Here is a 17,459-nt window from a genome sequence, read left to right on the forward strand (position 1 = left end):
AATCTTAAGGATATTCCTGATTACCGTAATATTACCGTCATATGACTCTAAAGATAATCTCAGAATTCTGTTGGGCTGTCGCCTTCAGAAGTCTCATCAGCCAATCATCAGTCTCCATTAGGGCACGTCTTCTGCATCCTCCACCATGCATTATTCGTTTTTTTCTTTAGTTTATCAGAGCTCAAAGACTCCAGCAGGTGGCGGTAGTGCATCTTTACGCTGGTCACCGACCACCGGAAGAAGCAGAAACCGGAAAATGCTAGCGGAGCTAGCTTGTTGTTCTGGTGTGTGAGGAGAATAGATGAGGCGGTTAGCTCTACTCCGTGAACTCTGGTGACCAAAGGTCCTCTTTTCCAGACTGGATCTGTCCTCAGCTGATCAGAACTAAAGCGTTGGATCTTTAATCTCCTGCGTTGTTCTGAAGCAGCATCTTAATCAGCTCTCCTGCTTTGTTTCTATTGCAGCTGTTAGCTAAACACGGCTAAAGAAAACCTGCTACCACTTCAGGATCTGGGACTGATTCATCGTGTGTTCTTCACCACCTGGACCTGGACAGCATGGACACAGGTACTAGTGGATGAATGAATATATCATCACTGCATGGTGGGACATTACAGTACCTCTCCCATGAGGTGTTATCATTAAAAAATGCCCGTGTTGTGTTTTAGTCTGCTGCAGCAGCTCGGTCCGAACCTCTCTGGTTCTTTCTTCACAGAGGAGAGAAGCTCCAGAGCTTTTGAACTATTGAACTAACTTTAATTTTAACACAGCAGGACTTCAAGACGAGGAGGCAGTGATTGAATTTTATTTTTGTTTACTAAAATGATGAAACAAATGGTAAAAGACAACTCAGTTGAAACTAAATAGAATTAAAAACCTGAAATCGAAATAAAATAAAAAATAATGAAAAATGCAAAACACTTAAAACACTTTGGTTAGTACAGGGGTCGGCAACCTTTTCCCATCAAAGAGCCATTATTACCTGAGCATGCGCATGCGCTGATGGCCCGATCACCGGACACACGGCGGCGTCTTGAAGCAGATGGCAGCTTGTTAATCAGCTTCCACAAAAAATAAAGACAGATTTTCGCCTAATATACTCACTGACAACGCAAAAAAATTAATAAATCTGGTAAATATAACACACTCAACCTGGAGGTAAGTGGAGAAAATCTGGGAAATTTGCAAACATATATTGACGAGGTTTTTGAGCTTTTTGTCATGGGACCGAAGAAAGCAGCAGCAGCAGAGGCGGAAACGCCGTTGACCAAGAGGATCCGACCCCAGGACTCGCCCGAGGCCTCATCTCCCCATAAGGATGTCTTAGATTTACTACAGTCCATAGATAAACGGCTTCTGGGATTTGAGGGACGGCTCCACCTGCTTGAGGTGCTTCACAAGAAGTTCCAGGACCTCCGAACATCTCTGGAGTTTAGCCAGGAGCAAGTGGAGCGGCTCGCGGCTGAGAACACGTCTCTGCTGGAAACGGTTTCCTCCTTGACTGCAGGAATAGATGGGATCTCCCAGGACAACAAAGTTCTAAAGGAGACGGTTCTGGATCTCCAATCACGCAGCATGAGAGATAACCTGGTGTTCGCAGGCCTCCCAGAGCAGACCGGAGGAGAAGCGGAGGATTGCGAAAAAACCATCAAGAATTTTCTCCACACCCACATGAAGATACCTGAGGAAACGGTTAAAAACATCACCTTTCATCGGGTACATCGCCTTGGAGCCAGGAGAACAGACAGCAGAAGAACTCGTCCCATCGTGGAAAAATTTGAGTACTTCAAGCTGAAAGATCTTGTTAAAAGCTGCGGGAGGGAGCTTAAAGGTAAAGATTACAGCGTAAACGATCAGTTTCCTAAAGAAATTCTGGATCGCCGCCGAGTTCTCTTCCCGCTGCGTAAGAAGTTCATCCAGGATGGGAAGCGGGCTGTGATCTCTGTGGATAAACTGTTTGTTGACGGTAAGATCTACAAAGAACGAGGAGTAACAGACTGGCTTTATTAGACAAACTTCAGGTACAACCTTATTGTTATTAAAAGCACTCACTGGGTTTGAACATGTCAGGATTTATAGCTGCTAGATCCGTTTAGAAATGTTCACCTATTCCCTCACCACCTCACAACCACACTTTTTCTTTTCTTTCTTTTTTTACTCTATTTAACCTTTATAATTCCTTTCTTTCCCTTTTTTAAATCTGCTTCTGGGTTTTTACATCTGCATGGCACAATTTTTTTCCCCGCACACTGCAGCACACAACTTGTGCGCGCACACACGCACACACACACACACACACACACACACACACACACACACACACACACACACACAGACTCCATACGCAGTCACACACACACATAGACTCCATACGCAGTCACACAGATAAGTAGCCTAAGGCATTTCATTGCATCAAAACACTGTTGGGCTTGTCTTGTTATTATTATTATTATTATTATTGTTGTTGTTGTTGTTGTTTTATTATTTATTTTTACTTTATCATTATCAGCATTAATATTTTTATATTAATGTTGTGGGGGATTTTTTTATTGTTGTTTTTTTACTACTATTATTATTATATTTAATGTTGCAAATGATAATAATGATTATAACGATACCCTTATTATTATTATTTACTATAAGATTAATGTAGGCGTTTAATTACTTATCTTTTCTCATACACATGAAGGCGTCATATTATAGCTACTCACACACACATCTATGGGTGCACTAAGGTTTGTCTCATGGAACATACATGGGGCTGGCTCTAGAGAGAAGAGACTAAAAATTTTTGATCAGCTAAAGAGAGTGCAAGCAGACGTAATATTGTTACAAGAGACTCATAGATCTGCCACATCCGCAGATGAACTTAAGACACCTGAGTTTCCCAGCATGTTCTCTGCCTGCTATAACTCTAGGCAAAGAGGTGTAGCTATTTTAATGCATAAAAACATCAATTTCACAGTATTGGACAGTCTCTGATCCAGAGGGTAGATTTATAATGTTAAAAATATCTGTACAGAACCAAAGCTTATGTATTGTCAGCATATACTGTCCAAATATTGATGACCCTCCATTCTTTCATAATTTTTTCTCTGTACTCTCCGAACACTTGGACTGTCCACTTATACTTGGAGGTGATTTTAATTTTTGGATGAATTCCTTAACAGACAGGCTCAGTACAGCTGGGACTCAGCGCAATTGGCAATCCACTAACATAGTTAAACAGTACATGAGTGATTATGGGCTTTGTGATGCATGGCGATCTCTTCATCCTAACTGTAGAGAGTATACTTTTTTTTCGCACGTCCATCACTCTCATTCACGTTTGGATTATTTTCTAGTCAGCAGCTCATTGGTGGCTGACATTTCAGACACTGAGATACACCCCATAGCTGTCAGCGACCATGCTCCGGTTTCATTAACTCTGGTAAATAAGAAGACAATCCCACCAAGCAAAAACTGGAGGTTTAATACATCACTGCTTAAAGACAAAGGTTTTATTGATTTTTAAAAAAAGGAGTGGGCTTTATATTTAAAACATAATGACCTGCCTGGAACATCAGCATCTATTCTTTGGGAGGCAGGAAAGGCAGTGATGAGAGGTAAAATAATCTCTTTCTCATCACATAGGAAAAAAACAGAAAACAAACGTATTCAGGAGTTAGAGGAAATCATCAAGTCTTTAGAGGCATCCACAGAAGAAGAGTCAATGAGCAAATTACGTAAAGCTAAATTAGAACTTCATGGAATTATTGACAAAAAGACACAATTTTTAGCACAAAGACTACGAATAGAAAACTTTGAACATAGTAATAATTCAGGTAAATTTTTAGCTAGCCAATTAAAAATTAATAAAGAGAAAACTACCATATCTGCTGTTAAAGACTCAACCAGGAATATAGTTAATGACCCTGAAAGAATAAACAACAGCTTCAGAGACTTTCACCAAACTTTGTACTCACCACAGATAAACCCATCAGATAATGAGATCAATGAGTTCCTTGACAGGATAATACTTCCTAAATTATCAGACAGCCAAGTTACAGTCCTGGACTCGCCACTAACATCAGCGGAGCTCCAGGAAGCCCTTAAATCCATGACTAATAGGAAAGCTCCAGGTCCAGATGGATTTCCAGCAGAGTTCTACAAAGAATTCCGGATCATTCTGGCTCCAATATTTTTCAGAATGGTGAGGGAAATCGAAGAGAGCGGCAGATTACAGCCTAACATGAATTCCTCCAATATTAGTCTCTTGTTAAAACCAGGCAAAGACCCAGCATTTCCAACCAGCTATCGCCCAATTTCTCTTATTAATGTTGATCTCAAAATAATTTGTAAAGCCCTGGCAAAAAAATTAGAGAAGGTAACCCCCTTCATTATACACCCTGACCAAACTGGTTTCATCAAGGGTAGACAGTCATCCACTAATTCACGTAGATTACTTAATTTGATAGATTTCTCTTACAGTAGAAACATAGAAACTAGTATATTATCTCTAGATGCAGAAAAAGATTTTGCTAGAGTTAACTGGAAGTTCTTATTTGCAACTTTTCATAAATTTGGTTTTGGGAACTTCTTCATAAACTGGCTACAAGGATTATACAGTTCACCAACAGCACGTGTCAGGACGAACGACCAAATATCAGCTAGCTTCTGTCTTCAGAGGGGGACCAGGCAGGGATGCCCACTCTCCCCCTCACTATTTGCTATCTTTATCGAACCACTAGCAGCAGCAATTAGGCAAACAACAGATATTAAAGGGATAAAGTGTAAGAAAATAGAACATAAGATCAGTCTTTATGCAGATGATGTTTTACTCTTTCTCCAGAATTCTCAATCCTCTCTCTCCCAAGCAATAGAACTGATAAACTATTTTTCAAGAGCTTCAGATTACTCTATAAACTGGTTAAAATCCACAGTTCTACCAATTAATTTCTCATTTGTCAATTTGCTTAATACACAATTGGAGTCAGGGAATATCACATACCTGGGAATTAATATCTCTCCCAAGTTAGCAGATCTAACCAAACTAAACTACATCCCACTTTTAAGGAAAGTGGAAGATGATCTTGCAAGATGGAAATCCTTACCAATATCACTCATGGGGAGAGTTGCTACAATTAAAATGATGGTCTTACCCAGAATAAATTACTTATTCTCGATGATCCCAAACAAGCCACCAGCTGACTGGTTTAAATCTCTGGACTCCTCAATTACTAAATTCCTTTGGCAGGATAAACCTCCACGAATTAGCTTAAAAACGCTTCAGAAGACCAAAGACAGAGGAGGACTGGATTTACCCAACTTTTATTATTATTTCTTAGCCAACAGGCTGCAATGTATACCAAGATGGTTGCAAGATAACCCACTAGATGAGTCCTGGTTAGATATAGAACAGACACTTTGCAATACGATAGAGCTTTCAGACTTACCATTTATTAGCTCAAGCATAAGAAAACATGAAAGTTTCAAAATTATTAGTATCAGCACCTCTCTGACAGCATGGTGGGAGTATCTTAAAATGACCGAGTCTTCACTAGTACCATGCAGATGCACACCTATCTGGAATAATCCTGACATTTTGAAAAAACAAAATGATGAACCTTCCGGACTGGAAAAACAAAGGAATCCTATACCTGGAACACATATATGAAGGATTGGACCTCATCCCATTTAATCAAATAGTCTCCCTATTTGGAATGGATAAGAATAGCATTTTAGAATATCACCAAATTAAATCTGTAGTCAAACAAAAATGTAAGCTCAATAAAATAGAATTACAAACACCACCAAGGGTATATGACTTTTATAATCTCAAACCCCCCAAACTACTGTCTAAAGTATATAAGACACTGTCCAAAATAGACGATAAAATTGCAATCCCTATTGAAAAATGGGAGGTGGATCTATCAGTCAGCTTTGACCAGGACTTCTGGTCCCAAACTTGTTTAAAAACTTTTAAAATGATCAGACACTCCAATTTACAATTAATTCAGTACAAAATTCTACACAGAGTACACTATACAGGTCATCGGATGTTCAAGATGGGGTTTGTGTAGTCTGACAACTGTACACACTGCACAAACAACATTCCTGACAATTACATTCATGCACTGTGGTCCTGCCCACCTGTCCAGGAATTTTGGGGTAGAGTATGTGAGGATCTGTCAAAATGTCTGAAATGTCATATCCCAACTTCCCCCTCTCTTTTGTTTACTGGGAAACCTGGACGATGTCCCGATTGAAACATCTTTGGTTCACGTGGTTATGACTGCCATATGCATTGCTAAGAAAACTATCCTCTTGAATTGGAAAAATAGAAAAACTCTCTGCATTAACCAGTATAGAAATCTTTTGTTAGATCCTACTGCACTTGATTTAGCCTCTGCTTCCACTTCAAATCAATCTCTCCAGGCTCCTTTGATCGGTTCACCCACATAGCGATGATGGGGGACCGTTGATGTTGTCCTGCGGGATGATGTGGGTGGGGGGGGGTGGAGGGTCTGAGTTTGAAGTATCCGGATGTTCCCTGGAGGTGGGTTCACTGGGGGTGTCTGGGACTGGGGGGCCGTTGCCCCTCTCTGGAGGTGCTTGGGTTGCCTCGGGGGGTGGACTGCTGGCGGTCGTGAGTGGGGCCCCTTGGAGGTCTTGGCGGCGGCCATGGGTCACTGCCTGGCGGCTGCATTGCCCCTGGGTGGGGGCCTGGGGGCCCGGGGTGTGGGGGTGGCCGGCCCCGTGTGGGGATCTGGGCGGGGCCTTGGGGGTCGGGTCCTGACATGTATGCTGCTGCAGAAGGCAGGAACATGCAGCAGTGCCTGGCCCGGGTTCAGGGACCTCATGTAGACCTTGGCTCCTCTGCTGTTCCATCACAGGGGAGGGGGAGGTCCAGGAGGGAGAGTACCCAACCTTACCTGGATGTCCTATGTCTTATATATTCTGGAAGTTGTGCAAATGCAGGGATGGGCATAGATTTTCTGCTGGGATGGGGCTGGGTTGGTGCCCTCGTACTCCGTGTGGCTCTGTAATGCTGCTGCTTTGGGCCCTGTCAGGATGGGCTGTGGTCTCCGTGCCCTTGGTGGCAATTTGACAACAGAGGTGCCTATTGGGGCCAGTGTGGGAGCTGGCTCCCTGGAGGGCTAAGCCCAACCAGCCGTTCCTCCCCATCCCCGCATATTTCTCTCCTCCTGCTCCCTCACATCATCACACAAACATACACATAGGACCTTGGGGGGTGGACAAGTCAGGGAGTGTGGGTATGGACCCCATTTCCGCATTCCTGTGGCAACCTGCCTCCCAATTTTATTTGCACCTTATACACTTCCACCAACGACATTCCACGCAAACACACACTTAGGGCCTTGGGAGTGAGCACGTTCAACTGCATTTGGCAGGGGGATTTCTCAGCCTCCTCCCGAGTGCCGGTGCCCACTTCCAATTTTAATCTGCACTTAGACACCGAGGGCTGTGGGTGCAAGTGGGGTGGTGCTGTGGCATCCGCTGGCATAGGCCAGACAATGCCTGCACTGTCCGCTCACCACAGCCATGGAATACACCTCATCAACACACAACACTATAATGGAGCAGGCGGAGGGAGACTAGGGGTCTTAGCACACCTCTGTTGTTGCTTGGCTTCCTGGGGCTGGAGACTAGGAGGGAGATCTGGCCATCTGGTTGGGGTCTGGGGTGGTGGGTTGCTGTGCTCGGCGTTGGGCGGGGGAGCCTGCTCATCAGCACCCCAGCAGAAAGGGTCAAACTCTGGTAACCGGTGATGGTTGTACCCAGTGTGCAGCAGTACTGGGACCAGAGTGAATAGGGTGTGTATGGGGAGCATGAGTGGGTGTCCGGCCTGCATTTTTGTAAGTCTTTGGTTGTATGTGTATGTGTGAGCATGAGGGAGGGAGTGTATGACTGTGTTTGTGTATGACTGTATATGTCAGGTGACTCCTCCCCTCTCCTGGGACCTCCTTTGATGACATAGATCCTAGTCTCCCCTCCCCCTGCCACACCTGGTGTGGGGTGTGGTGCCTTGGTCTCCCTGAGTGTTCGTGGCTCCCGGGTCAGGGGTTTTAAGATCTTTGGTGCCTGCCTGGTCAATCCCGGTGGCTGCCTGGTGGGGTCTGGGTCCCTGGGCTCTGCTGGGTCCCCGGCGTGGGTGGTCGTCCCTGGGTCCCGGGTCGCTGGGTACCGGGCTCGGCCGGCTAGGGGGTGGGAGGCGGCTGGCAGGCCTGTGGGCTTGCCGCTGATATCTCCCGGGACTCTGCCGGCTGATGGTTGTGGCCCCCCGGGGCGATCCTCTGCGCCTCTTGAGGGGGGCGGGGGGCCTTTCTGGTTGCAGTCCCCTTGGGGTTCCTGTGTTCTGGGGCAGCGCCTGGATCTCTGGTACTTGGAGCTCCCCCCATCAGGTCCCTGCTTCTGATGCTACTACCCCAACAGATGATGGCTGAAGAGATTACACTCTCAAAAACAGACTTGTAGAAGATCTGCAGCATCTTGCTACAGACATTGAAGGACCTAAGCGTCCTCAAGAAGTGCAGTCTGCTGTGTCCCTTCTTGTAAGCGGCTTCGCTATTCTTTCTCCAGTCCAGTCTGTTGTCCAGGTGACCTCCAAGGTATTTGTATTCTTCAACCTCCTCCACTTCTTCTCCCATGATGGAAACAGTGTTTGACTCCACCCTGTTTCTTCTGAAGTCTAAAATCATCTCCTTAGTGTTGTTCACATTCAAGGTCAGATGATTGTTTCCACACCATGCCACAAAGCTCTCCACCAGCTCTCTGTACTCAGCTTCCTGTCCATCTCTGATATACCTGACAACTGCAGAGTCATCTGAGAATTTCTGTAGATGACAGGTCTCTGATTTGTACTGGAAGTCTGAGGTGTACAGGGTGAAAAGAAATGGTGAGAGTACAGTGCCCTGTGGTGCTCCAATGTGCTCCAATGTTACTGATCGCCTGGTTTGATGTGCAGTTCCTCAGCCTCACAAATTGTGCTCTGTTTGTCAGGTAGTCTTTAATCCAGGCGATAGTTGAGGCCCCCACCTGTGTCTTCTGGAGTTTCTGGCAAAGTACATCAGGCTGGATTGTGTTAAATGCACTGGAGAAATCAAAGAACATGACCCTGACAGTGCTGCCTGATTTGTCCAGATGACTGGATTGGTTGAAGCAGCTGGATGATGGCATCTTCAACTCCAACTCCATGGCGATAAGCAAACTGCAGCAGTTCCTGATACGTTCTTGTTTGCTTATTCAGGTGGACCATTAGGAGTCTCTCCAGGACCTTCATGAAGTGGGATGTCAGGGCAACCGGTCTGTAGTCGTCATTGACGGATGGGCGAGTTTTATTTGGAACTGGAACAAGGCAGGATGTCTTCCACAGGACTGGAACCTTCTCCTGGGCCAGGCTGAGGTTGAAGAGGTGCTGCAGAATCCCACAGATCTGCTCTGCACAGGCCTTCAGTACACTGGGGCTGACACCATCTGGACCTGCAGCCTTGTTCCTGTTCCGTCTCTCCAGCTGCCTCTTCACCTTACTTCTAGAGACAGATAGGTGGGAGGGGGAGGTAAATGGGGCAGCAGCATCTCCTGACTTGGTTGAAGACAGATTTATAGAGCCAGAAGAGTCCATGACTGCATTAGAGGACAAAACATCTGGCGTGTGACAGGAAAATGTTGGATCAAAGCAGGATGGGATATCTGATTGGCTGGGGACAGGCGAGGAGGATGATGGGTTTGTTCCTGAACTGAACCTATTGAAGAACTTGTTCAGTTCATTGGCTGTGTCCAGGCTGCCATCTGTCCAATCCTTCCTCTGCCTGAAGCCTGTGATCTTCTTCATCCCTGACCAGACATCTCTGATATTGTTCCTCTGTGGTTTGTTCTCCAGCTTCTTCCTGTATGCCTCCTTGATGTCTCTGATCTTGATCTTCAGTTGCTTCTGTATACTCCTCAATAATTCCCTGTCTCCTTCTTGAAGGCTCTTTTTTTTCTCATTTAGATTCTTCAGTTCACTGGTGATTTAGGGTTTGTTATTAATTCAATTCAATTTTATTTGTATAGCGCCAAATCACGACAAGAGAGCACTTCGCATAATAAATAGAGGAAATTAGAATTAGAAAATTCAGGTCAGTTCATTAAGCCAATCAGAAATAATGTTTCCTATATAAGGAACCCAGCAAATTGCATCAAGTCACTGACTAGTGTCAGTGACTTTACAGCAATCCTCATACTAAGCAAGCATAAAGCGACAGTGGAGAGGAAAACTCCCTTGTAACAGGAAGAAACCTCCAGAGAATCCTGACTCAGTATAATTAGCCATCCTCCACGACTCACTGGGGATCGAGAAGACAGAGCAGGCACACACACACACACACTTATTAGTGAAGCATCTCACTGTTCTGGTGGGTGTATGTTGTCCACACAGAAGTTTATATAGTCAGTGACACATCCAGTCATGGCATTGATGTCCTCTTCATATCCTTGGCAGAGTCATCCAATCTGTGGTCTCAAAACAACTCTGCAGGGCTTCTTCAGCATCCTGTGACCATTTTCTCACAGTTCTTCTTGTCACAGGTTGCCTCTGAACAAGTGGTTTGTATTCTGAGCAGAATAAAACAAGATTGTGATCTGATTGTCCCAGAGAAGGTCTTGTTTTGGACATGTGTGCATTGTTTACATTTGCATAACACAAATCCAATGTCTTGTTTTCTCTGGTGGAGCAGCTGACAAACTGTTGAAATGTTGGAAGTATAGCAGAGAGCGAGGCATGATTAAAATCACCAGATACAGCCACAAATGCATTGGGGTGCTGGGTTTGTACCTTAGCGACAACAGAACTGATGGCGGCATTACATGCATTTTCAGCAATGGCTGAAGGTGTAATATAAACGGTTGCCAAGACAAAACTGGTGAACTCTTGGCAAATAATATGGGTGACAACTTACTGCCAAGAGTACAACATCTGGGCTGTAGAGACAACATTTCACTGAAACATGACATGGATGGCACCATCTGTTGTTGACAAGCACTGCCACTCCACCTCCTTTTCTTTTCCCGCTCCTCTTCAGATCTCTGTCTGCTCGTACAGTCAGGAATCCTGGCAGAGAGATGCTGGAATCAGGGATATGGTCCTGAAGCCACGTCTCAGTGAAACACATAACACTACATTGCCGATACTCTGGCTGAGTCCTTGAAAGGGCTTGGAGTTCATCCATCTTGTTGGCCAGTGATCTCACATTGCCCATTATGATCGATGGAAGAGATGGTTTGAATTTCCTCTTTCTCTGTCACCGTTTTGCTCCCGCTCTGCACCCACGCTTCTTGCGTTTTAGCTCATTTGGGATTTGTGGCTTCAGTTGAGGTATTATTTCAGCCTTCCCAATGTTAATCAGCTACTCCCGATTGTAAACCAGCTTGTTGCCATGGTTACGCATCATAACAAATGCTCAAAAATTGAAAAAATAGCAGTAAAAATCCTCCAAGATATAGTCAACAGAGCTACTCCAACATGCAGCCACCCAGAGCAGCGCAGTTCCAGAACATGCTTTAATGCTCCGTCTGGCCACTATCTTTAACACCTGTTGAGAGGAAAAGTCACATCCTTATTTTTGCAGCCTTCAGGCCTTTCTGCAGACCCATTCTTCTGAAGTGTGAACTGTTGTGGTTCCCTGTCCCCCCTTCTCACACGTATGGCCTCATCTTCTTTTCCTGTTCGTCTTTCAGACATGCAGTCCTTTTTAAGCCTGATTCATGCATCTCCATCTGCGCCAGTGCGGAGAAGCGCAACGTCCTTGCGGGGCTGCCGGAGAGCTCCGCAAGGATGGACAGAGTCGAGCTATCTTTTCTAAACATCCGTCAGTCGAGACGGACAACGCAAGCTTGTGATTGGTCAGGACGCCGCTGTTGTCTACAGTGCCGCCATTGCGCCCTTAAAAACATAAAGAGAGCCAAGGATACAAGGGGCAGACATGGTGAAGCTTGAAGAATACCTCGCGAAAAAACTCTAAAATATGAACGTTTATCTCCCCGTGACTGAAGGAGTGAAAAGATGCGCAGCAAGCGTTTTATTTGTCGATGGAAATGACAGGAAACGTGGGTTTAGAGGCGGCGAGCGCATGAAGAGGTGGAGGAGAAGGAGAGACAAATTTGTCTGTGTTAAAAAGTCTCTTATATACAAATAACACAATATAAACACACTATCTTGGACCGATACATGACAGGATACCACAGAACAGCGCTACGCCACACACACACCCAGAGTCGGGCGGAAGTGCAGAGAGTGGGGACCAGTGTGGGCTGCGGGTCAAAGGTTTACACACACATACCAAGAGGAGCTGAGCTCAGGCCTGTGTGCAGGAGTGGAATGGCCGGTGGTCAAAGGTTTACACAGAGGGAGACTATCTCAGGCTTGATTTATTTTATCAACAAGCCTGAGACTAGTCTCCCCTCAACAGGAAGCCTGTTAATCGTGTTATTAAGAGAAGGGCATTTAATTTGCTTCACCAACATATTTACGCAGATAGGACTTTACAGTCGCCCAGAACATTTTATTGAGGATGTTTTTCTGAAACCAGGTCTGTATGACTGACGTCACCTCGTCTTTAGAAGCACCTGCAGCTGCAGCCGCTGATATCAGAAACGGGGATCCGCGCTGCAACCTGAGCAATTAATCCATTCCACATATTTCCAGTAGAACACGTTTGCTGAAAGATTTGTGCAATAATCAGATTTTATTTTACTTCCACAAAATGCTAATTTTACATGAGATATTACGAGAACCGGGGAAGGCTTGCCATCAAATTAGAAATCCGTCCCTTGTTAATTACAAGTCAGGTTGGGCAGCTCACTGGCTGCTTCCAGGCCAGCGACTTTCAAGAGCTACCGGTAGCTCACAACCAACATGTTGGCGACCCCTGCAATAACACAACTCTCATATGTGTGAATTTAAAGTTACAGCAGTCGGTAATTCACGTTATGTGTTTCTGTTTCCTATAGGTGTTCAACAGATGGTGCAGGTTAAAGAAGATCCTGAAGAACAGAGTGCTGGTGTGGAACAGCAGGACCCACAACATCTCCACATAAAGGAGGAAAAGGAGGAACTCTGGACCAGTCTTACGGGAGAGCATCTCTGTTTGAAGGAGGAGACTGATTCTGCCTGGTTTCAATTCAGTGCTGTTTCTATAAAGAGTGAGGATGATGAAGAGAAACGTGTGGTCTCACAGCTTCATCGGCAGCAAATAGAAGACAAAGATGTTCCAACCAGCAGCTCTTCTGACCAGATGACAGCGGAAACTGGTGGAGGAGCAGGAACTAGCAGGAACCCAGATCTGAACCCTCATGAACAAACATCTGATTCTTCAGAGACTGAAGTTAGTGGAGATGATGATATGAATCTAGACTCTGGGATGTCAGACTCTGGGTCTGAAACTGGAGGCGAAGGCCATGACTGGAATGAGAAAAGGTCTTCTGAGTCAGATGTTAAGACTGTCAACATATCCTTTAGCTGCCTTGAGTGCGGTGAACGATTTCATGACAAGCAGTCTCTCCAGAAACACGTGAGAGTAACCAGTCATTCAGCAATCAGGTCTTCCATCTCTCTGGGTAATAAGAAATCGGTTGGACTTAAGCAACCTGTAGACTCATATAGGGAAGTCCAGAAAGAACTAAAATCATTTAGTTGTGGTGACTGTGGAAAAATATTTAGTACAAAATCAAGTTTTAACAGACACCAGAGAATCCACACAGGACAGAAACCATTTGCTTGTGAGTTCTGTGGAGAAAGATATCGAAAAAAGAAAAATTTATTCAATCACATGAAAGTCCACACAGGACATAAACCTTTTGTCTGTGAGCTCTGTGGACAAACATTTAAACATAAGTCGAATTTAAACGATCACACGAGAGTCCACACAGGACATAAACCATTTGTCTGTGAGCTCTGTGGAAAAAGATTTACCCAAAAGGCAAATTTAAACACTCACATAAGAGTCCACACAGGACATAAACCATTTGTCTGTGAGCTCTGTGGACAAAGATTTAAACATAAGTCAACTTTCAACTGTCACATGAGAGTCCACACAGGTCAGAAGCCTTTTGTCTGTGAGCTCTGTGGAAAAAGATTTACCCATAAGTCGAATTTAAACGATCACATGAGAGTCCACACAGGACATAAACCATTTGTCTGTGAGCTCTGTGGACAAAGATTTAAACATAAGTCATCTTTCAACTGTCACATGAGAGTCCACACAGGTCAGAAGCCTTTTGTCTGTGAGCTCTGTGGAAAAAAATTTACCCAAAAGTCTAATTTAAATGCTCACATGAGAGTCCACACAGGACTTAGACCTTTTGCTTGTGAGTTCTGTGGAGAAAGATTTGAACACAAGTTGGATTTAAACGCTCACATGAGAGTCCACACAGTACAGAAGCCTTTAATCTGTGAGCGCTGTGGACAAAGATTTAAACATAAGTCAGCTTTAAACCGTCACATGAGAGTCCACACAGGACAGAAGCCTTTTGCCTGTAAGCTCTGTGGGAAAAGATTTACCCAAAAGTTGAATTTAAACACTCACATGAGAGTCCACACAGGACATAAACCATTTGCTTGTGAGTTCTGTGGAAAAAGATTTACCCAAAAGTCGAATTTAAACACTCACATGAGAGTCCACACAGGACATAAACCATTTGCTTGTGAGTTCTGTGGAGAAAGATTTGAACACAAGTTGGATTTAAACGCTCACTTGAGAGTCCACACAGTACAGAAGCCTTTAATCTGTGAGCACTGTGGACAAAAATTTAAACATAAGTCAACTTTCAACCGTCACATGAGAGTCCACACAGGACAGAAGCCTTTTGCCTGTGAGCTCTGTGGAAAAAGATTTACCCAAAAGTCTAATTTAAACACTCACATGAGAGTCCACACAGGACATAAACCATTTGCCTGTGAGCTCTGTGGAAAAAGATTTACCCAAAAGTCTAATTTAAACACTCACATGAGAGTCCACACAGGACATAAACCATTTGCTTGTGAGTTCTGTGGAGAAAGATATGGACAAAAGAGAAATTTATTCAAGCACATGAGTGTCCACACAGGATAGAAACCTGTTTGTGAGCTCTGTGGACAAATTTAAAGTGACTGTATGTATTTTCCCTGGCAATAGGGGGCAGTGCATACATAAATGATTGCAAACAAGTAGTATTTTTGTGTTTGAGTAAGACCTTACCAATGTATGGTTATTAGGGTCAAAAACCTCTGCACTATTCAAACATGTCTTGTCAGTTGACAGCAACAGATTCCAAATGCAAATAGCACACTTGAAATGAACTCTAGACCTTTTATCTGCTCATTGTAATAGGGATAATGAGGGAATAACACAACTGGCCATGGAACAGCTGAGAAGCCAATTGTCCCATTACTTTTGGTCCCTTAACAAGTCGGAGGCACATATGCTAAGTGTTGTAATTCCTACACCGTTCACCTGATTTGGATGTAAATACCCTCAAATAAAAGCTGACAGTCTGCCTTTAATGCACACCTTGTTCGTTTCATTTGATATCCATTGTGGTGGTGTAAAGAGCCAAAAATGTTACCATTGTGTTGATGTCCCAATATTTATGGACCTGACCAGTGGCGGCTGGTGAAAAATATTTTTGGTGGGGCTGTGCTATTTTTTATTTTTAAACAAACTTGTGCTTTCTGAGCTTTGTGCACAAATCCACTATTTCCTGAATTAAGCACAGCTCTTTTATTTCCTGTCTTACATCATTGGACAAACTGATTAATCCAGGTGTGTCTGACTAACCTTGCAGACCAAGGTTGAAAAATACTATATTAAATTGCACATAAAATAACATGACCATAAATGGTAAATAGGCAATGCAAGAGGCAAGTAACAAAAACATTTTGTTTAATTTCAACATTTGAGTGAACACGAAAAATTATGAACAGGTCACTGTTACAGTAATGGTAGTAAACACTACTTAGACAAAATGCCAGAAATTTACACTGTTAAAATATTTCTGGAGTGTTGTGCCAAGGTCAACTTTATACAAAGATCAAGTGGATGCATTTGTGTGTGTGTGATACCTCATTTGTACAGAAATTTTGCCCTTCTGTCCTTCTGAGTGGCAAAGCTCTCGATGCCCTCTTTATTGAAGTCAGGAATGTTTGTGACAAGCTTGTTTTCCATGGAGAGCATGGCAAGAGCATTCAGCCCATCCTGTGTCACGGTGTTCCTCAGGAAAGTCTTAATCCTCTTTAAAGTAGATAAATAAAAAAACAACAGATAAGTACATAGGAAACTTTTTCATAGGAAATAATGTCATCAGTATCCTCTTACAAATGTCATATTTCCCAGTTTTTGGGAAAATAGAACATTTCTGATTCTCAATCAGATGTTTTTACATTTGAAGTAAAAACATCTAATTGAGAATCAGAAATGTTTTATTCTCCCAAAACCTGGGAAATTTGTTTGCTGCAGCAGAAGTGTAACAAGTAAAATGGAATCAGACTGATGTATGTACAAATTTACATGAAATACACATTTACATGATTAAATATGTATAATAAGTATGTGTGTTGAAATGAGTTTTTACAGTTATTGCACATTAAACAATGTACATGGTATTAAACAAATGTCCCTGTTTGTGGGACAACCAAGGATTTCTGATTGTCTTGTTCACAGAAATGTAATGCACAGCTTACCTCTGCACCCAGCTGCTGTTGTTCTCCCTGGCCAACGTCCTCCGTTTCTTCCGTTTCCCTCGTCGAGCTGCATGGCAATGTTAGCTCTGCCTAGCATGGCTAGCTTCACCGTGTTGTCCATGTGTGCCCAGGATGACTCGTGTTTCTTCACCTTCTCAGAAAAATGTTTCTTGTCTGTAACTCCTGACTCAATCCATGCCTTATATGTCCCAGCCGTTTTGAATAAAAAACACGGAAAGCAAAATAACGCATTAGCGTGATTGCATCCAGCTAGCCAAGCCTTCCTGGTGTACCAATTTCGGGAGAAGCCTTGTGTGTACAGTTTACCCTTCTCCTTGTCCTGCTGGCTTATCTTAACGTCGGGCTGATCTGGTCCAAGCTCTTTGACATTAAGTTTTTCCACCATAGTTCTCCTCTCGAACGGATACTGGAGAAGAGACCAAACTGAATTCAGTGGCTGCTGAGAACCGGGATCCATGCTGGTTGTAGGCTCACTGGTCTATTACATCTGCGTCATGACCAAAAATGTGCTGGAGTAGTCGAGACTCTGCCGAGTTCTACCGAACACCAACGAAAGCCTTTGGCGGTAGCTCTATCGCCCATCATGCTTCTGAAACAAGGTCAACGCTGATTGGATACATTCCCATTCCTACCGTTTGATTTTCTTGTCAGCAATTGGCCGGCTGGTGCCGTACTGTTTGGGCGATTGAAACACAGCCCACAGCCTTTCTGTCGCCTCCACCGCTCGGCAGAGACCAATATA

The 17,459-nt window shown here is 43.9% G+C and overlaps 1 protein-coding gene across 1 annotated transcript; it reads left to right on the forward strand.

Moving 5' to 3' along the window:
- Positions 1-271: 271 nt before the first annotated feature.
- On the forward strand, positions 272-15,524 carry LOC107373917 (zinc finger protein 665-like). Its single transcript, XM_070548210.1, has 2 exons — positions 272-567; positions 12,991-15,524. The coding sequence occupies exons 1-2, from the start codon at positions 558-560 to the stop codon at positions 15,087-15,089; spliced, it is 2,109 nt and encodes a 702-aa protein (XP_070404311.1). The 5' UTR covers positions 272-557; the 3' UTR covers positions 15,090-15,524.
- Positions 15,525-17,459: the final 1,935 nt, after the last annotated feature.

This window comes from Nothobranchius furzeri, chromosome 2, assembly GCF_043380555.1.
Source record: "Nothobranchius furzeri strain GRZ-AD chromosome 2, NfurGRZ-RIMD1, whole genome shotgun sequence".
Classification (NCBI taxonomy): domain Eukaryota; kingdom Metazoa; phylum Chordata; class Actinopteri; order Cyprinodontiformes; family Nothobranchiidae; genus Nothobranchius; species Nothobranchius furzeri.